The sequence below is a fragment of the Rissa tridactyla genome, chromosome 3, assembly GCF_028500815.1.
Source record: "Rissa tridactyla isolate bRisTri1 chromosome 3, bRisTri1.patW.cur.20221130, whole genome shotgun sequence".
NCBI classification, from domain to species: Eukaryota; Metazoa; Chordata; class Aves; order Charadriiformes; family Laridae; genus Rissa; species Rissa tridactyla.
The window spans coordinates 76,886,625-76,910,296 of NC_071468.1; the positions used below are offsets into that span (position 1 = coordinate 76,886,625).

Genomic DNA, 23,672 nt, shown 5'->3' on the forward strand with positions numbered 1-23,672 from the left:
TTTTCATTATATTCTTCTATTTATTTAAAAAAATGTTTAACCATGCATAGCTCAGTTATGAATTTAGTAGGATACTCAAATGCAAAATTCAATTACTTTAAAACAGACAACTTCTATCAAGAGAGCTTGTTCAAAAAAGGAGTGGAAAAGGCATTTACTTGCCAAGTTTAGACTTCTGTTTCTACTGCAGCTCTCGATATTCCCAACTTTTAAATAGGCTGCAGTCCTTCCCATGCTCTCGGTACTTGGGATCGAGCATGTTCTCGGCTACTGTTGACTGAGAATTGTAAGCCAGTAACTCTCAACGTGAAGCTGATTGCTTTAAGACTGGCTTGGACACCTCTGTGTCCAATGTTCCTTAGTGGTGTACTTTTAGAAAAAGGTTTTGCATAGTGACTTGTTTGTGGTTGTTCTCTGTTTTTTTAATAGCCACATAAATGTCAACAAGCTGGCACACGAGGCAGCATAGCAGGGTTGTAGGATAACTGTGGCCAGTACCTTTCTGTCATTCTTGTATCCAGATGCCTTCTTAACTTACCCTCTCTCTTGGAGAGTATTCTTGTGATTCCTCTATACTCAGGCCTGGATTTGTGCCATCTGTCCCATACATGCTGGTTGCTTATTACCAGGCAGTCCTGTCAGTGCTTGAGGGTGTAGTGTCCCTCTCCTGGGAAACTTGTGGCCGGTAAGGCTTTCTTAAAGGCTCATTTGTTGATATGTAAAGCAACAATGCAGAGACAAGAATATTGAGCCAAAAATCTAAATGTATGTTTTGTTTTATGTGAATGTCTGTCTTGTTATAAGGCAGAACAGGCAGTTGTGTTGTTTTTCCATCAGTGGGTACTCATGCAGAGAGTTAGTCTGTTTTTAGGACCCCATAAATAGTGCTGGCATTACCCACACACATTCTTGTTCCTTCCACCGCTGTCCTGCCTTTCCCTCCCCTCCTGGAAGATTGTATAGACAAGGGAAAAAAGGAATTTGGTCACTTGAGGCTTCTGGTAGCTGGTTACACAGTCTCTGTAAAATGACTGCTGCATGCATATACCCAGGTGTCTGATGTGTTTTGGGCAGGTTCAGACCTATTACACATGCGATGCTTAGGAAGTCACAGGCAGTGCCCAGTGAGCTGGATGTGTTCTAGATGCACTGCAGTTACTTTTCATGTTTTTTCAAAATTTGTTGTTTTAACATCGTGTGTGCTGGCCACCTGGGCTGTGCCCACAAGTGTTCCCATCCAGAAATGAGAGACCTCTATCCAGTGATTTCTTTTATTGCGAACCAGCTCCCCAGCTTGCCTCTAGCTACTTTCCTCTGCCCCTCCGAGCAGCTACGTTTAAGAAAGGTTCAGAGGTTCAGAGCCGTTAGGAGAACTTGTCCAGTTGCTGTATCATGTCAAACAGGGCAAAGTCCTCCACTTCCAACATATTTGCTGTACAAGCTTATATGGGGGTTATCTTTCTTTCCTGTTCAGGTCAGCTTAGGCGTGGTCAGACGATGAATTTTGATTGCTTGTACAAGACCATTTCCCTCAGCCAGGGCAATGTGCTGCCAGAAACAACCTGAAGTCTCAAGTGACCCTAGTATAAAACATTCCCTTCCAGCAAAGTCTTGATTGTATTTCAACAAATACAGCTATTAAGGACAGCTATTAAGAAAGTGCCTGCCTGGGTGTGTAATGCTGCATTAATCTTCTGTAGCCCTGAGAACAAATTTATTGTAGAAAATGTGACCCTTGCACATGAAAGAAAGAATATAGATGATATTGCAATATGAATTCAAGAACGCAGGTTTTTATTTATTTATTCTTACAGAGCAGAGAATCAGCCTCTTGGAAACAAGAGGGGCCCAGGGACCCCTTTCACTTGCCAAAGATGAACCTCCCTTTCTGGGTCCTGGTCAGTGCAAGTTCTAAATTTCACCTGCTGGCTGTGGACATGCAAACACCTTGCCTTAGCAAAATGACTCCCACCAGGCTTAAGTTTAAATTTAAATGGCTGATCCTCAGGAGTTCTCTCTCTTTCTCTAGCCCAGCATCCGAATTCTGCCCTGCCAGTCTCTGATGGTTCAAATCCTAATGCTGATCCTGGCTCTGGTTTCTCTCTGAGCCCCAGATCTAAGCTCACCAAAATGATTTCTCACGGACTCATCCCAGTCCTGTTTGGTTTAGCCATCGTGCAGTGATCCTTGACAACTCCAGACCTATGCTTTGCCAAGTAATTCCTTATTTGCCTACAGCTCTAGGAGTTGGTCTCTGGCCCTCGTTGGCTACAATCTGAACTCGGTTTAGCCTCAGCCCTACGAGCTTCAGAAGAGTGTGATGGTACATGAAAATTTCTTTCGAGTCACATTTCACATTAAGTTATAAATCATTTGGTACTCTTGTGAAAATTATCTTTACATTTACAGAAATAGTAGAATTAATTATTTTTGTGGTAGTCTCTCTGAAGAGGAGGATTTCTCAGGAAGGTGACAAACACACTGTGATAAAGAGAAATCATCCTCTCTGTTGCTGTTTGTAATATAGGCATGTCAGTGAATGAATAAGAGGTTTTTTTGCTAGTAGATTAGCTTACGGGCTTCAGTGATCATTGTTGCATCTTCATGGTAGTGAAAATGTGGTCCAGCTCTGCCCAAGTTTTCCTGTACGGCATTGTGTTTTGCTGACATGGAATCCCTGCTGAGCAGTTAGAGGGCAGTTGTCACATTGGCGTGAAACTGAAGGACAGGTATGGATTTGTAGCTTTACTGACAGGTGGTGTTTGAATGCTATAGGTTCGTACACAGTAAAACAGATTTACAAGCTCATATGTCAACTGTAAACACAAACCCCTTATTTAAGGACATTATCCCTACTTTCATACTGTCTTAGTAAAATTTGTTTGTGTTTAGTATGGTATGTGTGCATTTTTATTTATTTACTTGTACTTTGTTTATTTACTTTATGCTTGAAACTGCTATAAATCAGGCTTTAATGCTAGCTTGATTGCAAAATACTGATTCTGCTATGGAAAACTGAGAGCATTGTGTCTTCTGCAGCATGTCTGCTGTATGTATTTTGTTTGTGGTTTCCGCACATTTGAATCTCGGGGGCTACACATATAGTGCTGGCCTTTCCCAGGACTTTTGAAGTATCACATCTTTAAAATGCTGTATAGAAGTAGTCAGGGTGGTCCAACAATGGTAGGTGGCCTTTCCTCTCTCACAATAGCAAGTGGTTGATTTAAAATTATGATTGTTAACAAACAGTGGATTTACGGTTAAGTTCCAATATTGCGGTTAACTTTTAAAAAAACCAAACCAATCAAGACACTTAACAGTATTTGAACAGAAAGTGCTAGAATTGGTTTCAAGCCTGTTTTGATTTAGTACTCCTAGCAAATATGCATTTGAGAAGGTAGGTGGGGGAAGGTGTTTAACAGTTTCATTGTTTGGATGTCACCATTGCGGACAGCAGCGTTGCAAAGCCCAGAAAAGTCTGTGGGTTTATTGAGATCCCAAGCAGTTCAGTTGCAGAAATCTCCCTGCAGTTTTACAGTTGCCCTGCAGGGACCCAAAGCCTCTGTGGCCAGTGGAAAAGTGCCAAGGTGACAGTGGGGGTAGGAGGGTAAGGAGATGGTCCTGCAGGCAGCTTGGTGGCAGGCCAGCTTGTCCCAGGGGCCTTGAGGGAGCTTTCCAAGCTCTGGAGAAATCCAGGATTTAGGAGGATGCAGAAGTTGTGCCATGTTAAACAGGGGCACGTGTACAATGTCCTTGAAGCATGTGTTGGTGGTGGCATTGCAGCTTGCTGCACCTGCTCTGGGGCTTATCAGAGCGGGTGTTGGCTGCTGCTGTTTCTGGTTACAGGGCAGGTGTGGCCCCCAATGGGCCAGGGGGCTCCTGCTCCCTGCTGTACCCTCAGGGCAGGTGTCAGTGTTGTTTTAACTTACAGTAAGTGAAAAAAGTGGTATATTAATGCAAGTGTCAAAACAGTAAAACCCACTGGAGGAAATGATCTTGACTGCTGAGTAGGAGACAGACCAGATCTTTTAGGAATTTTATCAGCAGGAAAGCAGTGCTTTTTTTTCAGTTCTTCTCTTTTAGAAATCAAAGGCCTAGTAAACTGATTAGAGTCAAAATGTCTTAGCCATGTCATCTTCTCAAATACAGAAGAATACAGTGCTGAATTTAAATGAAACACTAATAACAACTGCCAAAAATGGTAAGAAATAAGATTCATCTGTTTTTTGTTTTCATGAGTCTCCTCAAGCAGAGGTCTTCGTGGGTTTGTCTTTGAATAGAAAAGTAAAAGAAACAGATTTGATTCGAAAGTGGCACATCTGGTATTATCTCCTTAATTTATAACAATCAAGTGTTGAATAGTACCTAGAGAATGATCTGTTTTCTTAACTGCTATCATTAAATCAATGATGTGGGTTACTATTCTAGGATGATGTTGGTTACTTTTGTACTTAACTTTTTGCCAAGATAATGTTCTAAGGAGTTGATAAATCCTATAATATTATTTTACTTGGCTCTATATATTAAACAAATATGGAGAGAGATTCAGTCTCAAGGAACTTGCAACCTTACCATCAAGATAGGTCGTTACAGAAAACGCAAGGGGAATACATCTTTATAGGTATTCAGATTTTTTTCCTAATAAAAAAAACTTTGATGGTTTTCCAAAACTCACAAACTCAGATTAACAACATATATTATTTGGGTCACAGCTAGACTGTGAAAAATGAAAAGAAATGATTTTTTTTTTTCCTGTCTACTGCTCTGAGTTACACTGAGCACATGCCTGAAAGTGGCAAGCGTAAGAAGAAAGCCACAAAACAGTTCCCCAAACTGCAGTTACTGATATAAGGGTTCCTGAATCTCTAGCAGTATTTCCCATATTCGTTTAGTACTATTTCACTTGATTTTATCTCATTGTAACAATCAAGCTATAGAAGAATAGCGCAGAGTCTTCTTGAAGTGTATTAAGTGACATGACATGCTGTTGTCGCATTCCCTTCTTCTTACTTGTCTTTTCATGGGGAAAACATTGAATTTATTTAAAAAAAAAAAAGGGGGGGGGAAAAAAAAGAAAATCATTTAGGTTTGGGCTGCAGTGTGGATATATGTGAGATTAAGGGTTGCCTTGAAGAAGCCTAACAAAGCATTTTATAAATTGATAGTTTGTTCCTTGGTGAAAGCTCTGTAGAAATAAGCTTTTTGTTTGTTGTACCTGCAAAATCCAAGTCAGTCACGAGCCTCAGGTCTGAGTTTCAAGCAATTTTCTAGAAATACACCTTGAAGCCCCTTAAAGTAAAGATGACAAAAAGCTTCTGGTGAGGAGAAGAGCTTCTGGGTTGCATGTCTGTCTGTACCAGAGTATGAAAGTGGGTTTTAGTTGCAACTTCTTCACAGGACACTTGCACAGCATTTCCTGCATGCTTGCTGCAATGTCTCAGCAGTGCAGCTCTGGGTCACTGGCTGTCATGGTCTCACCCAATTCCAGTAAGCCAGGTATAACACTCCTGTATTCCTAAAGGCATTTTTCCCCATGTGCTTGCTGTTGGCGTCTGATTTCTGTGAGAAGCAAATAATGACCTCCATTTCATTGCTTTTTCTTCTGTTTCCGTATAAAGACTATTTCTGGGGTGAAATGCAGTTTAAAAAACCCAGAAGCCTTAAACTCAGACAGAGATGATTCAGCTGGCCTTCCTGTGCTTTGAAGGCACGCATTTGCATTGTGCAAAAAGGTTTTGTTTGCAGTGGATTGCCCAGAGTGATAAGGCAGCTTCCATCTGTGTAGGACAGGCCTTCCAACAGCATCCTTACAGGACAGCGGTGAAGCACGGTCAGACAGCATTCCAGGTAGCATAGCAAGCAGGGGACTGCATTGTCTCATTGCTCTCAACTGAATCATTTATGAGGACTAGGAGTTGCAGGAAGTTCCTGAGGGTGAATTTTCAATCAACTGAGAAAGGATATTCGTCCCTTTTCAATATTCATCGAGGGGGGTGGGGGGAGAGGGGCTGAGAAAAAGATAGTAAAATGGATCCCAGCTCCAAGGAGCTGTGCAAAATGTCTTGGCGTTGCTGTGACCCAGCATTTTGCTAACTGAAGGGAAGAGGAGAGACCTCTTTAGGCCAAAACAGTTCTAGACACCTGTGAGCTGTGTTAAGTTTTATTTTTCTTGATTGAACTCCCAATGCACTCTTTTATTAAGGCTAAATTAGGTTTTTTTAAACATTAATGTTTATTTAGTACTGAGAGACTGCAGAGTGGCTGGCAGCCTGCTCTGTTCCATTACCCAGAGAGTGGCAATCTGCAGCTGGACAACTGGTCCCCTCTCCGTACACCCTCTAGCCACCAAAAGATCAGAAGTTACCTGTGAGTTACCAAGGTCAGTTATTAAACTAATTAACATGGACTTGCATTTTGGGGGAGTTTAGGGGGTGTGTTAACCAGAGTATTCTCACGTAGTGCATGAGCCTGGAGCCACCTCAGAACAGTATCAGAAGAACCCACTTCTGTAACGCTGGGTATTCACAGCAAGCCAGACAAACAACTTTTATAGTTTAGCTGCTGTTTATCAGCCTAGGAGGAGCTGTGTACCCTCATAAAAAGGGGGAAGAATAATCTGGTAAAACATTCTTTCAATCTACTAAACTTTAGATATGCATCTTTAATCTCTACCTATGTGTGTGTCTGTCTTAGAAACCATAAGTCTGTTTTCATGTCCTTGCCAAAGCATGAATAATCTCCAGATCTCAATTTCTTATAGTTGAGATCAACTTCCCTACATTAAACTTTGTACTTCTGCTACCTAATAACTGCAGAAGAGAATGTTAAATTTGAACATGCTTTGGGGAGAGAAAAAACAAAACAACTTGTGGTCTAGAGGTGGCGGCAAGCTGTGGAAATCTTAAAAGCAGAAATTACCAGAAGAATGCCTGTTTTGGGGAATAAGAATCCTGAGTGATGAACCAAATAGTTCAGGGAACAGATTAAAGCCACTGGAGTTCTTGGAACTTGGTGAGTTAAAGTCTGTCAACTGTGAGAACAGCTCTGAGAGAAAAGATGCTGGGTCTTTTGGTGGGGATACAGTGAGCTAGGAATGACCTGATCTGTAATTACTCGCAAAACCCCTTGATTATTTGCAAGTCATTTGACCAATAAAGCTGAAGATGTGGCCATTAAGAAAGCAGCACGTAAGAAAGAGCTAGAAATAGAAAAATAGTATTTCAAGGATGAATAAGGTTTGAAGAACAAACTATAAATATAATCTCTAAATATTGTAAAATGTTTAGTCTTAGCAAGCCTTGCAAGCCTAAAGGCTACAAAAGAAAAACATATATATTAGTCTAAACTTATATCCTGATGTGCCCAGTTGTCAGCCCTCTGTTCTCCTAAATGACTTGTTTTTGTTGTTGTTATAAAGATCTCAGGTGCAATGCCGTTCCTAAGGGCTGATCCTTCTCGACACACACAGCAAGAATGTAGATTGTACAGAGAATACAGTTTATCTTCCTCCCTAGAATTATGAACTAATTCTAATAATAGAGTGGGTTTTGTGAAGGCTAACAAATCAGATTGTTAAGGTTAAATCAAGAAGAATGCTTTGAAATACTGCCCATTTTTTCTTGACCTGCATGCTAGGATGATATATTCTTCTATTTAAATTCTTTCATCACTGTAATGAATGGTTCGATTGCTGTGCCTCCCATATTGTTACGATGATAAAGATTTTTGCCGTTTTAGAAATAACAAATGTATAATAAAGGGATAAAAGAGATTAGGAGATACATTTGAAATTTGTTGTGAAAAGGGTAGTGGCTGTGGACAGCGAGGAACGAGAGGAATCCACAGGGAAATGTTCAGAGCGGCTGGCGTGGGGCTGTTTAGTCATTGCTGAAACACCTGGTGACTTCATTAAGGCACCAGATTAGGTGGAGCTGCTCGAGCTGTTCTGGTTGAAGAGATTCTTGCCCCGGTGCTTTTATTGCTGCTTCTTCGCTAGGAGTTACGTCCCCTGAGAGCTAGCCGTTGTTAGTAATGCCTAACCTCTTTCAGTCAAAATGAGTTAATACAATTAAAAAAAAACAAATAAAATCAAAACTTCCCCAACCCAAAGTAGTTCTCTGAGATCGCTTACTTTGACTAAGCAGTACTGAGTGCTGTTTGCAGCAGCTGGGTGGGCAGGTCTTAGGGGAGAGACCCGTACCCCCTGCCGGGGGACAGTGACACCCGGGTTAGTACTGTAACCTCTTCAGCTGGTGTAGCTGCAGATGGGAGATACCGTGCGGACACAGCCATCAGCCGTCTCGGGGGGTTCAAAGCTTGGGTTGTTACTTGATTTGAACTTGAATCTGTTTTGATCAAATGCAAATCAAACCAGTTCAAAATCCCATTCACACTGGGACGTGAGTGCTGGTATCTACATCCATTCTGCTCAGCTTGCTACATCTTGCCACAGCTGGCGCTACCCTACAAAACGGCGAGAGAAATCCAGTCCTAAGAACTAATACAAGTTGGGTAGCTCAGAGCCCTGAAGAATTATCTGGTTTTACTTGTAAATATTCCTGGGAAAGAATCATCTGATCATCCTCCGAGATGTTAATTGGATGTCCAGGGCACTGCAGTAACAGGCATTTTGAATGCTCCTGCTTGGATAGCTTTTCTGTGGAAAGAATTTAAGATCTTGGCTTGCCAGTTCTTTGGAGTCATCTGTTTGTGCTGAACTTGACTCAAAAAAAGTCGCCCTATTGGACTGAAATGGAACCAGTCCAAGTTACAGCAGCTAAATGCAGACATATGTGTTTGCAGGATCAGGCTTTTCATGTTGTAACTGGTTGGTCTCCTTTTAGCTTCACCAGGACATTTCTTTAACTGAAGCAGCAATAAGGAAAAACTGTATTTCTGATGACTTAACCTAGAGAGCACAGGTGTTAAATGCCATCCTTTTGTGCAGGCAGCTTTTATGGAAATGCTTGCTATGAAAGAGTATGTTTCCATGCTTTAGGTGGTGTTTGCTTTAGGTGATTTCACGTGTATCTATCATACACTCTTTCTGGGTGAAAGGAAACTTGGTATCTATTGATATTTTCACGTTAAACATTTGTTGTTGTTTTTTCCCTTATGAGCATTTCACTCGATCTCTGTTTACTTGCATTGATACATGGTCAAACATACCGTTGTGTTTCCACGGGGGAGTGCTCAAGTTATGCAAACTGTACCCTAGAACTGTCCCTGTGTCCCCTGGCTGCACTGGGTTCTGCACTCATTAGTACCCAAACGGGCTTTGTGCTGGTGTCAAACCATATTCCCTCTTGAAATTGCTCATGTAGCTTGTCTTCCTAGCCCCCAAATGGAAGTAGTTTCAGTCTACAATTGCGTACTGATTGCTAGACCAGCACATGGCCCAGTTTTGCGTGTTCTTCAGTTTGTAGGAGTTGCACTTTGGAAATCCTTGTGTGAGGGCTGGGGTGGAGAAAGCGCCTGCAGCAGACTGGGGTGATGAGATTCTGCTAAGGCAGAGACATACCTGGGGGCTGAGCGGAGCTCGTGTACTCCGGCCATATGGGAGAGCTTTTAAGACCATTATTATTTGTTTGTTACAGCTGTGCAACTTCCTCTTCCCCTTTGTACATGCTTTTTCTGACATGCTGTCACGGCCTTCATCTGTCCTGATACAGAAAGCAAAGAACACAGTATAATTTCCTACCTTCTGCTGTTCAGCTGGTTGTTTAATGAGAATTTCCCTTGGCCGATGTCAGAGAAAAATCTGTATCTGCCAAGGTTCTTTGTATAGGAACAAATGTTAACATAAACAGGCTTCCTCACAAATATCCAAGCAGGGCAATCGACCACAGTGGGGGAAAAACACTTCAGGGAACTGAGGGAATGCTGCTTCCCCCACCCCCCCCCACCCCCAGCCCTGTTTTCTTCCAAGGGTGTTAACAAATTCGTTGAAGGGGATGACCTTTCATCTCACGTCCAGGAAGACTTCTTATGGTGAGGCATCTTCTTGCATTTCAGCTTTCAGGTAATTACTCTCTTTTTTGACAGTGTTTCTGAGTGCAAGCCAGTTCTTTGCCTGTGTTGCAAGAGGAGCCCGTTCCTTCTCTTTTTGTTATGTTTTGCCTGAAGTAAGGAAGTAGCCAGTGGGAATTAAACAGTGTTCTTAATTAGTTTATTTTACTGGCTCACAAAATGCAACCTTCCTTGCCAGTATTGCATTCTTCTTCTTTTTCCATGCTTCTGTTGAGCATTTTATAAAGTGCAAGTAGGTATGAAGCACACTTCATTTCTTCTGGAGCAATTTAGCAGCTTAAAGCCAACGCCTCAAGTAAGGAGCTGTGGTACCTGGGCATCTCTAGGTAACTTAACCTCATAATTTCTTCTAAAACTTCAGAAGTAGAGTATCCCTTGGCTCTCCAGAGTTAATTGCATGGCCCAGAGAGGTGAGGGTATTTGGAAAGTGGAGAGGAAAGGAAGCCTTTAAAGCTTTAGCACTAGAAATGTGCAGAACTGCTGCCTTGAGTCATGTTGCCACATTCCCCCGACCGTCCTTGGTGTTTTCTGCGTTTCGCAGCACGATTCGTACACCCATAACAGGAACAGCCTGTGAACACTTTTTCAGTGTTCGGTTTTACATTTAACAGAAGTGTAAAGTTCAGTGTCATGGAATTTCCCTGCTTGTTGTTAGATAGCTTGGTAGGACTCAAAACCAACCAGCCTGAATTGTAGGCAGAAGCCTTCCTCCCCGAAATGAGTATGTTCAGGGGTTCAGAGCTGTCCTGGCCTCCTCCCATTAAAACTGCAATAGAAGTTCTCCTCTTGGGGTCTGTCATATTTTATTTTAATTCAAAATATTTGAAGGAAAATAATCTAAGAGTTTAGCTTTGTAAATCTTAAGAGTGCTGTGGAACACCAAAAAATCCCCAAACCAATAGTCATGTGGGCCAGCTCAGGGACTTGGGTTTTGTTTTTTTGTTGGTTTTTTTTTTTTTTTTTAAATAATTGATGCCATAAAATCCCAAACCCAAAGAGGTAGGAGATGGAAGGCATCTGGCAGAGTTTACAGCCCTGGGGGGTCAACGAGAGAAGTACAGCCTGCTGCAAACAAAGGCTGAGTGTTTTGCTGATGCGATTGCAAAACATATGTTTGCCCAGGACTGTTATGATCTTGGGAATAGGCAGGAGGCCAAATTTCTGCAGCAGCATACTTAGTCACACAAATATCTACAAAATGCTAACCTCTTGCGATTTCTCAGTTTAAAAGCCGTAATTACTTTGTTGCTTCAAGACAAGGTAGATAGAAACTCTTGCATAAGGACCAGGGGAGAGGAAGAAAAAAAAAAAAAGTGTTGTCCAAAGAGCTTTTCCGTGCCGGGGAGGAGAGCGGAGCGGGGGAGACCGGGGCTCGGGGGGAGTGGGTCCCCAGCCGGGCTGGGGGCAGCACGGAGGAACTGGGTAGGTGGGGTGGACTGGGAGAGGCCTGGGGCTCTGCGGGGCCACTTGCCCCCGAGGCGGGGGTTACCCCGCTGCAGCGGCTGCTGTTTCTTCTCCCCCTTTCCGTGCCGTTCGTTGGCATTCCCGGGCGGTGGGAGCAACCGGCGGGCCGCGGCGAGCAGCTGCCCCCCGGCCGCCGCTCCGCCCGCGCGGTGGGTGGGAGGGAGGGGGGGCCGGTCCGCCGGCAGGGCCCGCCCCGGCGGCTGTGGGCGGTGCGGCAGAGCGGCGGCGGGGCTGCCGGGGGAGCGGGGCCAGCCCCAGCCCCGCAGCGCTGGCAGGAGGGAGGGTGGCGAGGCCGGCCCCCAGCCCAGCACCCAGGTACCCGGCGGGCGGCGAGGGGCTGGGGCCGCGGCGGGCCCCCCGCAGGGCTGACCCTCCCCCGGGGGTGGTGGTCGTGCTCCCCCGGAGAGCATCCCCAGGGAGAAATCCCTGCTGGAAGGTGGGATTCAGAGCTACTGGAGGGTAACTTTGGGGGATTTGCTGGTCTTTTCTAGCTCCCTTCTGCGGGATGTCCAGCTACAGTGACAATGCAGGTGCTGCCGTTATCCTCCCCATTGCCACCTGATCCCAGAAGGGCTGTGTACCGCTTGTGTGGGTGCTGGTGGGGTGTCTGCTGGGTTTTTAGGCTTTATCCAACTAATTTTTGCCTCTGAATTGCCTGGTGTTTATTTTGTTCTTGCACAGCCTTGGATTATCCTTTTGAAACAGTGAGGTTGGTCCTGCCTTTCTGATAGAGAAGAGCTTGCTGTAGTTGTAAACAAGTACAAGTCAGTAGTGTTATTTTGGACAGGAATTAAAATGCTGCTTTGGATCTCTTTTAAAAATTTCTTAGTGTCACCACGTTAAGATTTCTTATCTTAAAGAAAACTTTTAAATCCTCAAACTGCTTCAGGCTGCCACAGAAACTATTTTGTATTTTTCTGGTTTGTGCAGATCTAGTACATGTTGGATACAAGTTGCTTTGCTTTGACATAATCCAGCAGTAAAGTCTACATAATGCAAACGGTAACTGTCACATTTAAACTTGTTTCCTTCTGTGTCACTGATTTAAACAGTGTTTACAGCGTGGAAATTGCAGAGGTTCCTTCCAAATCCTTTGCCCTTTAATACTTTATGTTTCATTGTAGGCGTTACAGAACTAGCATATCGAAAAGCTAGGCACTAGTCACTGAAATTCAGCCTCTTGGTTTCAGTGAGCTCAAATCAAAAGTAAATTGGGTTGTGGTCTCTAGGCAGTTTTGTCAGAAAACCACTTCAGGAAGAGCTATTACTGCTGAGGAAGAGTAGGTAGCACTTAGGTGCCTTGAGACTACTCCAGTTGGACCTGCTCTTACTGCTCGGTCCTAGAAGATGACCAGAGAAGAGGTGTCAGAGCTTGAGACTGAGGAGTCTGGCCTTTCCTTCCTGCCGGTGTGAACAGGGTATGTGACCTCGGGCACACACTCGCTTGCCTAGATTTCTGTCTTGAATCAAGTCACATAAACTAGTTGGGCATGTTTTTAAAATCTGATATTTCAAAGGACTTGGAGACTTCCACAGAAAATACACTTACTGGTATTTAAATTAAAATAAAGTCATTTAAGTATTTAAATTCATATAAGAATAATATATTCTCTGTGAAATAGAAACAGTTCAATGTTTGCTGTGCTCTAATTCCAGTGAAGAGTGGTAGGTCTGTGGAACAAAGTGCTTTGCAGCAGAGGGGGAGTACTTGTTCTCAGTTCTTCAAATCCATGCAAGTGCAGACATGTCTAGTGCTTCAGTTGAATGACACAGTGTGAGATACCCAGAAAATGGAACCAGCATAAAAATTTAGAGTACATGGGCATTTTTGAGATAATTTTCCTGTCATTTTAATGTGAATTATGGTTGGTTTGAGAAAGCCTCAACAATTGCAGCTGCTTCTGGATTAGGTAAATGAATAAAATAGGAAAAACTGCCAGTTGTGCTTAGCCCCACGTTTAGAAACGGCGTAGGATTTGTGGGATTGTTTTTTATTGTTTGGTTGGGTTTTTTTTTTTAGTGTTTGTAAGAAAAGAATCATATTTAATCACTACTCTTTGTGTCTTAATCCCTTAATTTCCAAAAGCTGCCCATCTGACAAGGAAACTACAGGAGGTACTGTATTTAGCAGAACTGAAAATACATCTTTTAAGATGAGTATGTATTAGCTTGGTGATAAATAACTTGTCCGGTGAGGCCAGTTGTGCCAGTCATTGTTGTTAAGATCCTAAACAAGGAAACTCCAAATTTGTAGCCTGTTAGTGTCACCACCAGTGAGGTTTTGCTGTCGGTGACCTTTAAAGGGGAAGCAGGAACCAGACACAGTGAGTGAAGCAGCAGCACTGGGTCTCGGAGACTGGTAAGTGCCAAAGTCTCCCTTGGAAATGCAGCGTGAGCTTCTTGGACGCTTTGATGCTTTAAGGCATGTTAGCCTATAGGAGTATAAAAGTCTAAATGGGTATTTTTAGTGTCAGCTGCAAATATATCATAGTATACTAAGCTGAATTTTCAGCACTGGCAGATTGGGGGGGCAGGGTTTAATTCTGCTTGGAGATTGTGTTGAAGAGTTTTTAGCCCACAGTTCATTGTGCCTTTCTTAACCCTAAGCTTGGATACGAATGCGCTTGGATTATGTAAAACGATCACTGGTTTTCTAGGAAGATGGTACCTCCAAAAAGGGTCACCTCAGACTCATTTCCCTTCTCTGGTTCCTTCCTTTAGATTGTTTTATATTACATTACAGTGTGTGATTTTCATACAGTTTTGTTTGAATCTAGCAGTATTTAGTGCTTAATCAGGACACAGCTGATTCAGATGAAGATGTTAATCCAAATGTGGTTTAGTGAAGTAAATTGATAATCATATTTTCACTTCGCTGGTGGCTTGTCTGTGCTAAAATGTTCTTTTTGCCATTTAGAGGAGGCTTAAGTATGTATGTAAATAAGTCTCTCTGGGAGATAAAACATTTGATATTGTTACTGACTGTACTTGAGGGGAGCAAAGTGACTCACTGTGCTAACACCAGGGAATCAGTCTGAAGACTGTGGTTCGTTGCTGGTGCTCAGCTCATGAATCCTCAATGACTGAAAATTAACAGTTTGGTAACAGTCCCCATACTCATTGGACAGAACTATAATTGAGTTTTGGGAGAGGTTTTGTGATAAGAGGCAGAGCTCGAGCTGCCAGGAGCCCATAGTGGGGGAGGAACAGGGCTCTGAAAAAAGCATTTTAGGTGCACTATGGAGCAGGAGCTGTAGCTAAGGTTAGGTTCCTTGTCTAGTCTTAGTGGCCAGCCCAGCCCAAACCACGACAGCCCTGCGTCTTGGCTTCTGACTTTGCTTCGGTGTTTCTGGGTGGAATTTCTGATACTGATGTCTGGTTAGAAGTAACTCTTCTTTTTTTCTCTTCACTTATATTTTAAAGAGGTTCAGAACCAAAGTAGATGATGCTTTATTACCAACCGAGGTTATACACATTGTACTTTAATTATTAAAGCCCCTCTTCTAAGCATTTGCAGTTCAGTTTTCCACCTCAGGCTTTTACTTAAATTTTGTAGGAATGCTGCTCTTGACAAGACACTTGAAAAAATTACCTAAAAATGGGCTTTATCGACTGAGTCTTAAGATACAGAAAAGCCATAAATAGAGTGAGTTTATACGTGCTTGTGGTTTTAGAGTGGTCTTCTCTCTGCTTATATGTGCGTGCAGTACACATTTTTGGTCTGGTTGGCATTGTGGAGTTGGATGTACTAAATGGGCCAGTCTGGTGAGAGGGAATGGCAACCAGGAAGTATATAATTAAGTTTGCAGACTTGTCTCATTAAGTCTTCTGTCTCAGCTCTGCAGAGCTGTTTCTTGGTGTAAATTTGCATAAAACATATTTCCTGGTTGAGAAGTCTCTGAAAAGGCACACAGTCTGATGGTTAGGGCATTAGCCCGTGACTCGAGAGAGCTCAGCTCAAGCCACAGAAGACTTTAGCAGCCTCTGTTAGACATGTAGCTTTTCTGTTTCTCAAGTTTTTTTCTAAATGGCAGATAATACGCTTGCCCTACCTCACAGGAATGTTACATGAATGTCATCTAATGTCATACATCAGATGAGATACTCAGATATGGCAGTGGTGAGGGACATGTAGATTCAGAAATGGTAGGTATCTGGTGAACATAGTTCCCATGGAAATAATAATAGTGGCTGCATGGAAATACAAGCTACGTTACACAAGGGGAAAGAGGAGGCTTTTCTGTGATTTCTGAGGTCTCCACCAGCATAGTGATACAGCATTTTTATGGCTAAAATCTTGCTTCTCTGTCAAGGTACATCTGGAAGGTGAGCAGTGGAGTGGATTGCCACCTGGCGAGGCCCACCTTGCTCCATTAGCTGTGAGCTTCTGGGTGTTGAAGGTGAAATCTGTTACACCCTTGGTGCTCAGCTTTGCAGCCATCTGAGTTTTATGTTCTGGCTTTGAAGATGGAGTGCCTCTGGTGCATTATTATTATTACTATGTATTATTTGTACCTAAAGTCTCAGTTGTGGTTGGCTTTCTGCTGAGCTTGGAGCTGTATTCAGCTGCAGAGTTGCTAGACTGAGTGGAAGTGGTGTGGCAAGGTTAACAAACAGGAGGAAAAAAGCCAGGAGAAGTTTGATGCAGAAAACACGGCACTAAGTAGGTCACTTTGGTGTGCAACTCGGTGGTCTGGAATTGCATGAAAGTTGCTTATACTTTTGTAATAACCAAAATAAATATCGGTTGCTTGCAGCTGCTGCTTGTCCTAGGCCCGGCTGCTTCGCCAAGTGCTTGTCAGTGCTCCAGGTGAGGCGCTTCTTAGGAGGAAGGGGCAGGAGAGAGACATGGTGGTGGTGTGGCTGGTCTTGCCTTTGAGAGGGAAAGCTGGAGAGCGATGCTGCTTGAGTCTGTTTGGAAGATGGAGGCTTAGTGAAGGGCATCATGGAGCATAGAAATATGTTCAAAATGAAGGGAAGATAGTCTGGGACAGTTTTGAGAACTGTTACTGTATTGTCTATATAGCATTTGAAATGTTGGGATACTGGGAGCACATGGAGATGCCTGTTGTTTCTCATGTACTAGGAGAACTTGATTAAATGTTGCTTCTGAAAAAAAGAGGGGCAGAGAGTTTTTAAAAGGTCTGCCATAGCTTGTAACTGAAGAATAACAATTTTCAGAAGATTTCCAATGGGTCAGAATTTATACAATGCTCATGACTGTGGTAACTGTGCACCGTACAGCAACAAGCTTATTTCTGTTCTCAGTACCCTCTGGAAGAAACATATTTATCCCCATTCTGAGATGGTAAACTGAGGCTCATCTTCACAAAATCCATCTCTGTCAGAAGAGACCCGAACCCGGGCTTCTAAAGTACGAGGCTGGTGCCATGATTTCAGGAGGATGCTTTCTCTCCTGAGGGGAAAACAAAGCAGCTTCTTCAATTCCTCCAAAAAACATAAGTCACTTTGCAGAGAGGGTTTGGTTTTTACTGAAGTGTTGTAATTAGGCAGTGTAATGACAGTGGTCTGGCCTCTGCATGCTTTAAAAAAAAATGCTAAGTGTTTTGATACTGATGTATTTTAAATTGTGAGGCAAAATATGTTAGCAGCTTGCTGATCTCCGGTTCAGAAGTCATGGGTCTTTTTCTTCCTATAACTGTTCTGGGAAAGGGGAAGACTGAAATGTAGTTTTTCGAGAATTAAACTAAAGTGTATTTTTCTTGGAGTGCTTGAGTTGGCAGACAACTGCAGGCATCTGCTAAGTTAAATGATGCATACAGGCTTTTTTTCCTTGCTGTCATTTGGATGTAAGATGTTTCTCTAATTTACTAGGGTTGTTGTAGCTGAGATAAGAAGCTGTGGTAGAACTTAAAGTAGAGAGGGTGTTTTCAAGATATAAATTCCATCCTACAAGTGGCATTGCTGGAGACTTGACTGAGAGGCAAAATTTGTGAATTTTTGTGAATTCAATTGTGAATTGTTAGGACCCTCAGCAGGAAAAACCTACGTTGCAAACTTTACTGTCACAGGGAAAATGTGAAAAGCCCTAGTGTAAGAGCTACCACTTGATCTTGCGTTATCCAAATGAGACTTGAGAAAGTAAGGAGACCCTCAGACTCTGATGGACTTTGGTAGTTATGACTTAGACCTGCGCTGACTGTTTCTGGCTTTTTGAAGCTGGTTTTTAATCTTGGGGGAAAGTTCAGGGAACAGTAACTGATTAATAAAATTGCTTCTAGTACAATGAACTCGTGCAAATAGAAACCTCAGCTAAAGACAGAAAAAGTGCAATAGTAAGTGAGACCAGTGTTGCTTGTTTATAACAACCTTTATCTATGGGGAAAACGTAGCAAAATTTAAAACTGAATTTGACAAGCGGCTTTTAGAGGCTCCATTTGGTCTTTAGGCCTAAAAAGCTAAAGGTGCCCCTCTGCTCTGTCTAGCCTGAACTGTCTCAATACACAGTATTTATTTATCTAAACCCAGCTGAGAACCTGGATGGGGTCGGTATCATCAGAAACGATGTTTGGGCTATGGAATGGAGGCAATGGATGTGTTTTAAAAGCAGGGGAGGGGGAATAGATAAGAGCCCAAACCATTAGTTGATATATAGCCTAGTATTTAGCACTCGGCTCCACCCACAGCTTTAATCCCAGGTCTCCCTCCATCTGTAAGAGCACCGTGCCATCAGCTGTCCTGTTGGAGCTGCTTCGGGTGTCAGGGCTCCCATCTTTTCCTGGGGAAGCCGTGCCACTGGCCATGCAGTAATCCCCTTGGGAGAGCTGGTTTGCACTGTGTGCTGTGCACACGAGGGAGGGCTGAGCCTCTGTAGCGATGCAATTCCCATCTGGGAAGGTGGGCACGGGTGAGTGTGCGAGGTGAGGCTGTGTCCCATGTCCCATGGACCCTGACGTGCCCTCTCTGAGGGCTGCTCCATGCCAAATGCAGAAACGGCCCTTGAACCCGTTTCTCCCTCCTTTCCTAAGGGAGCGGTTTAACAGGCAGGACACAAATGCATCCCAGTCTCCTCTGCAACTTGCTCCTTGGCTGCAGAGAGGGCCCAGGGTGCTGTAGGTCTGGCAGGATGGTCCATCGAGCTGAGGGGAGAGGGCAAGCAGTGAACTGCTGGAGGGGCATCCAGCCTCCTCCCTCTTACCTGCAAGGCCACATGTCCACAGAAGCGTGTGCGAGGATGTGGCTGCTGCTGTTCTGCTTGAGCAAAATCCCCTCTCTCCCTCCCAACGTGAATAGCTATTTATCTGTCTTGAAAAGAAAGCAGATGCAAATGTGGATCAGGTACTTTCAGCAGTCTGAGAGCTCTTTGAGGTGGGGGAAAAAGAAATCTGATTAGGGTTACAGCTGTTTCATTTCCTGACAGATGCACAGAGTGTTATGTGCTGGCGTACTGCGGATGTGCACACACACATCAGTCTCATTTTGTATCGGGCATAACTACACAGCAGCCGGCTCTGTACTGAACTCCTTGTCCTGGACACCCTGCCAAAATATGCTTTGTGCAGAATTTTCTGTGAACCAGGTTGTAGTGTGTGTGTGTGTGCATATAAATTTGTGTGTGTTGTCTTCGGTTGGCAGGGCCTTTGTTGTTGAGTATTTTGTTGCTGGAGCGGGACGGTACACTGTAAACAAGCGTGGCTAATTATAAAGCACTTGTATAAAAAATGATTTGCATTTGTACAAATGGTACTAGTAAAAGTACCCTGTAAGAGTACCGTGAGTACCCAAATAAGCCCAGCTCTGAATGGGGAATTATTTTCTTCCTTGCAACCACAGCTAAAAAGCTGTTTATAACTAAGTGCTGAGATGGTGTAATTTTCTTTTCTAGGAACTTGGAATAAGAATTCCTAGACCACTGGGACACGGACCAAGCAGATTCATCCCCGAGAAGGAGGTGTGGTACTGTTTTCAAGTACACAGTGAACTTTATGCTTTTAAGGAACAGCCTTTTAGTAGTAACCCACATTTGGTTTCAGGACAGCTGCTGAGCTGCGTAACATCTTCAGTCGTGATCACATTGAGTCCTGGTGAGACGCTGGCCACAGCTCTAGTGTACAGAAGCAGTGAGAGCCCTGGGGAGCTTTAGAATAGTTATGACCCCTCCTTCACTGCTGTCTAGCATGAGAGAAACCCAATACTGTTTTGTGTAAGAGCGTCTGTTTCCTTGTGAACATCCGGATGTAATTTCCTACTGGTCCACAAGGCACCTGCCCCCCTGCTCTGGGATTGCTTTTACTTGAGCTGCCTCTACCGTTCTGAATAATCTGAGAAGCTTCAAAGTGCTGTCTGTGGCTGAGCACTTCTCGTGCTTGTCTGGTAAGAGAACGTGGAGCAGAGGAGAGGTTAGGAATATGCCTGTGGTTTTCTAGGAATTGTGGAGCCTTAAGCTTCAATTTCCTTTTATTTCTCTCTCTTGTCAGCAAACTTTTTACTACTTTGCCTCTTTTTTCCTCAGTGAAAATAATTGTTCAATTACCTTGTTGTTATAAGAAACTGAGTTAGAGCAATTTGGGGCATTCAAGAGAGTGAAGGTGAGACAGTTAAAAAGGAGAAGTCAGTGTTGCACAAGGGAAAGCGTAAAGGCAAAAATCTGCTTTTGCTGTTATAACCTGTTATAACCACTTGTGATCTTCTAAATGAGACGTATTAAAGGGATTTTATGTGCCTTGCCTTATGTGCACTGATTTAATGCCATTAATAGATTTATATTATAATTCCTTTCACTGGGGCCTCTGGGGGCTGTGGTAATACATTTATTTACTATTTTATTGGTACTTCTTAGACAGTATCACTAATTGCTCTTTCTGTTCAATCAGACGATTCAAGTGGGAAACGAAGACGCCATGATGCACGCACTGTTTGCAGAGTCTTTTGCTACACTGGGCCGATTGGACAACGTTACCTTGGTGATGGTTTTCCACCCACAGTATCTTGAAAGCTTTCTGAAAACTCAGCACTATCTACTGCAAATGGATGGTCCGCTCCCGCTTCATTACCGACACTACATCGGGATAATGGTATGCTGGAACATGAAACGGCCACTTTGGCAACAGTCTCTGGTCTTGTTTAATAGCAGTTATTACCATGTTTTGCAGTTTCTAGCTAAAGAGGCATTTCATCAGGAGCTAAGGGGAAAAACAGAGTAGGTTTGTTTGTGTTTGGTTTACAAATTGTTTCATAAGACCAGTACTTTATGTTCATAGTTTCAGTAGGACTGGGAGAAAGAGGGGGAAAAAATCTGTTATAAAAATAAGACAGTTGTTTATTTTTGGTTTCCTTAGTATCTCTGAAACTATTTTTCAAGAAAGCTTGTTTGTGTGTGTGTCCTGTCAAATACACCTCTCTCTGCCTCAATAGTCCCTTCATCTGTTTCTGAATCTCTAAATTCTAAGCAAGTTTTCTGCCAGAAGTGGTTGATTTCATAATTTCCAATCTGCCAGTGCAAAAATTTTTGTCTGCTGAAGTTGAACCAAAGTTTTGGGCTGTGTCTTAATTTGGTGGGGAAAGTATTACGGTTTGAATAAATGATACTAGGTCTGTTCTTTGCTGAAAAGCTGCCCTTAGTCTCTCTTGCTGTATGCATTCTAAAACCTGCTTTTGTTTTAGCTGGTAAAGATTCACCTAGAGGCAGCCTTGCGTCTTCCCTGCTGGAGACTACTATGCAGTAGGGATGACTTGCTTCAGGATGTACAATAAATCCTTACTTCTCCATGGATATTCTGTACTTCTGTACTTACTTCTCCACAGATATAGGCATGTTGCAGCTGTAGCCAGCATAGTTATAATGTCTATGAGTGAAGAATACTTATGTTGTGAGAACACTAGTCAAAACAGGCTGATGCCTTAATCTCAATATTTCATTTTTTTTTTTACTTCAGCCTTTGATCACTGCAAGTCTTATTCTTGAATATTTTAAGGAAATGATGACTTACGGTATTTGTCATAAAGCTTGCTTACTGTATTTACTGTAATTGCTTTCTGTATCACAATTGTGTTTTCCTTTCTAGGCTGCGGCACGACATCAGTGCTCTTACCTTGTTAACCTCCATGTGAATGACTTCCTTCATGTTGGTGGAGACCCTAAATGGTTGAATGGTCTGGAAAATGCACCTCAAAAACTGCAAAATTTAGGAGAACTGAACAAAATGTTGGCTCACCGACCCTGGCTTATCACCAAGGAACATATCGAGGTAAATCTTCCATGGAGTAATGTGACTGTACCCTTATTTTTCAGTAATGCAATCACAGATTCTTAGGGTTAAGAGCCAGACAGGGTGAAAGGTGTTCCGTGTTACTGACTTTCATCTCAGTGTTACATCACTGTGATACTGCATGATACAATATCACTTGTGCCCTTGTAAAACTAGTGTGATCATTGCTGGTCTTAAACAAATTTAATTTACAAGACTCTGACATTTCAGAGTTGTCATGTCAGAATTCTGTTGGTGCGATGAGGATGTGCTTAGATGTGCGCTTCCTTAAGTCGTGTGCTGTCAGTAGCCGGAACCCCCTCAGCATTTCTGAGATGCTGCCAGAGGTGAGGCTGAACACACCGATCACCACATTTTTGTCTCCATTGCTGCTGGTCTACGCGCTTAGTTTTCAGGCTGGGTTGGAGGGAGCAGGCTGGCAGAACAGCCCAGGGGAGCAGTGGTGGTACAAGCTGGCCAGGACTGCAGCACCAACAAGACACCAAACGGCCGCTTCTGCTGCCCCCTCCTCTGAGGGCTACCCGGATCAGCCAGCTTCGAGTTCGTGCAGCCTGTGTGCAGCGATGGCAGCTCTCACGGCAGGGGCATGCCTGCCCTGGGCCTGGCCCTGGTTACTGGAGCAACTCCTCCCCCTCCTCCTCCTCTTCTCGTCTCTTTACCCTTATCAAGGAGGAAGTGGGTGCTGGGACTCTGTCGGCGCCGTCTGCCAGGTGGAGAGGCAGCGGCAGGTCTTGCTGGGAGGCAGGTCGCCGGGCTGTGGGCGAGGGCGCGCGTGCTCTGTACCAGAAGGCCCCGAACCTCCCACACTTTCCTGCCTGAAGGGGAAGTTGGGGTTTGAAATTTCTTGTCAAATACAGAGCATTCCACCCACAAGGGACAAGATGGAGGGAGCCCAGCCTTGATGCCAGGTTTTTACACAGCTGATCTGCAAGGAGTTGCCAGGGTTTTACTGAGACTGTAAAGACCAGTTGAAGAAACATGCGACTGTTGTGGTTGCATCTTCATCAGAGGTGTGAAATTTCAATGCGAGTTGGTCTGGCCTCAATACAAACTGTGTGGTGCAAAATAGAAACCCCAACTGCTTCAATAGTTGAGGGCCAGAGAGGTGAGAGAAGTCATCTCCTCCGTGGCTTAATGACGTGAGTCTGCGGCTGGCAGGTCACCTGGTAACAGGACACTGAGCACGCTAATGGCAGCAGAGAGTTAGGAAGCAATTGTGGGCGTCAGAAAAATAATTTTATCTGGTAAAGAAATGTGTTGATAAACTGCATTAAGGTGGGATCATTTGAAGGACTTTTTAAAATTAACACTTTTGCCTTGCAATGTCTTTAAAGCAACTTCTGAAGACTGAAGAGAACAGCTGGTCCCTCGCGGAGCTGATCCATGCCGTCGTTCTCCTTACACACTACCACTCCCTTGCTTCCTTCACCTTCGGTTGTGGAATCAGCCCGGAGATCGACTGTGAAGGGGGTCACACCTTCAGGCCCCCTTCTGTCAGTAACTATTGCATATGCGATATCACAAATGGTTACCATGGGGTGGATGAAATTCACGCCAGCCCAACTGGAAGTATTCCAGTAAGTATCTGTCTGATCAAAGTCTCTTTCTATAGTAATAGTTTCTTTGTAAATTTAATACGTGGAGGATGCCCATCACTTTTCATGCAGTGAGAGCGGGCTTGATCAGCCTAATCTAGACGAGGGTTTCCTAGTCGAAAAGATACATTTAGGAGAAGCTGACATGGTGCTGGTAAATTGGGCGAAGTTACCGAAGGGAGAGATGAAGATACAGCCTCTCAGTTGTCTATTTTTTGGGTCTCTTGTCATTCATGCAGGCAAACTGAAACAACTCCTGGCCTCAGCATGATACATGTCCTGAGCAGCAGTGGCCAGGAATGGGTGCAGTGGAAAGCTGGCTTTTTCTTTGATTCCAGTCTTTGACTTTGTTCCC

At 43.6% G+C, this 23,672-nt stretch overlaps 1 protein-coding gene across 7 annotated transcripts in view; it reads left to right on the forward strand.

Moving 5' to 3' along the window:
* The window catches only part of SESN1 (sestrin 1), an 81,276-nt gene that overhangs the window by 51,947 nt on the left and 5,657 nt on the right, over nt 1-23,672 (forward strand). For 4 of the 7 annotated variants that reach the window (XM_054194106.1, XM_054194107.1, XM_054194108.1 and 1 more), the window contains 4 exons: nt 19,340-19,405; nt 20,328-20,528; nt 21,519-21,701; nt 23,057-23,299. In XM_054194106.1, coding sequence (XP_054050081.1) covers nt 19,340-19,405; nt 20,328-20,528; nt 21,519-21,701; nt 23,057-23,299 — 693 coding nt within the window. The other 3 variants (XM_054194109.1, XM_054194112.1, XM_054194111.1) reach the window with 3 other exon arrangements.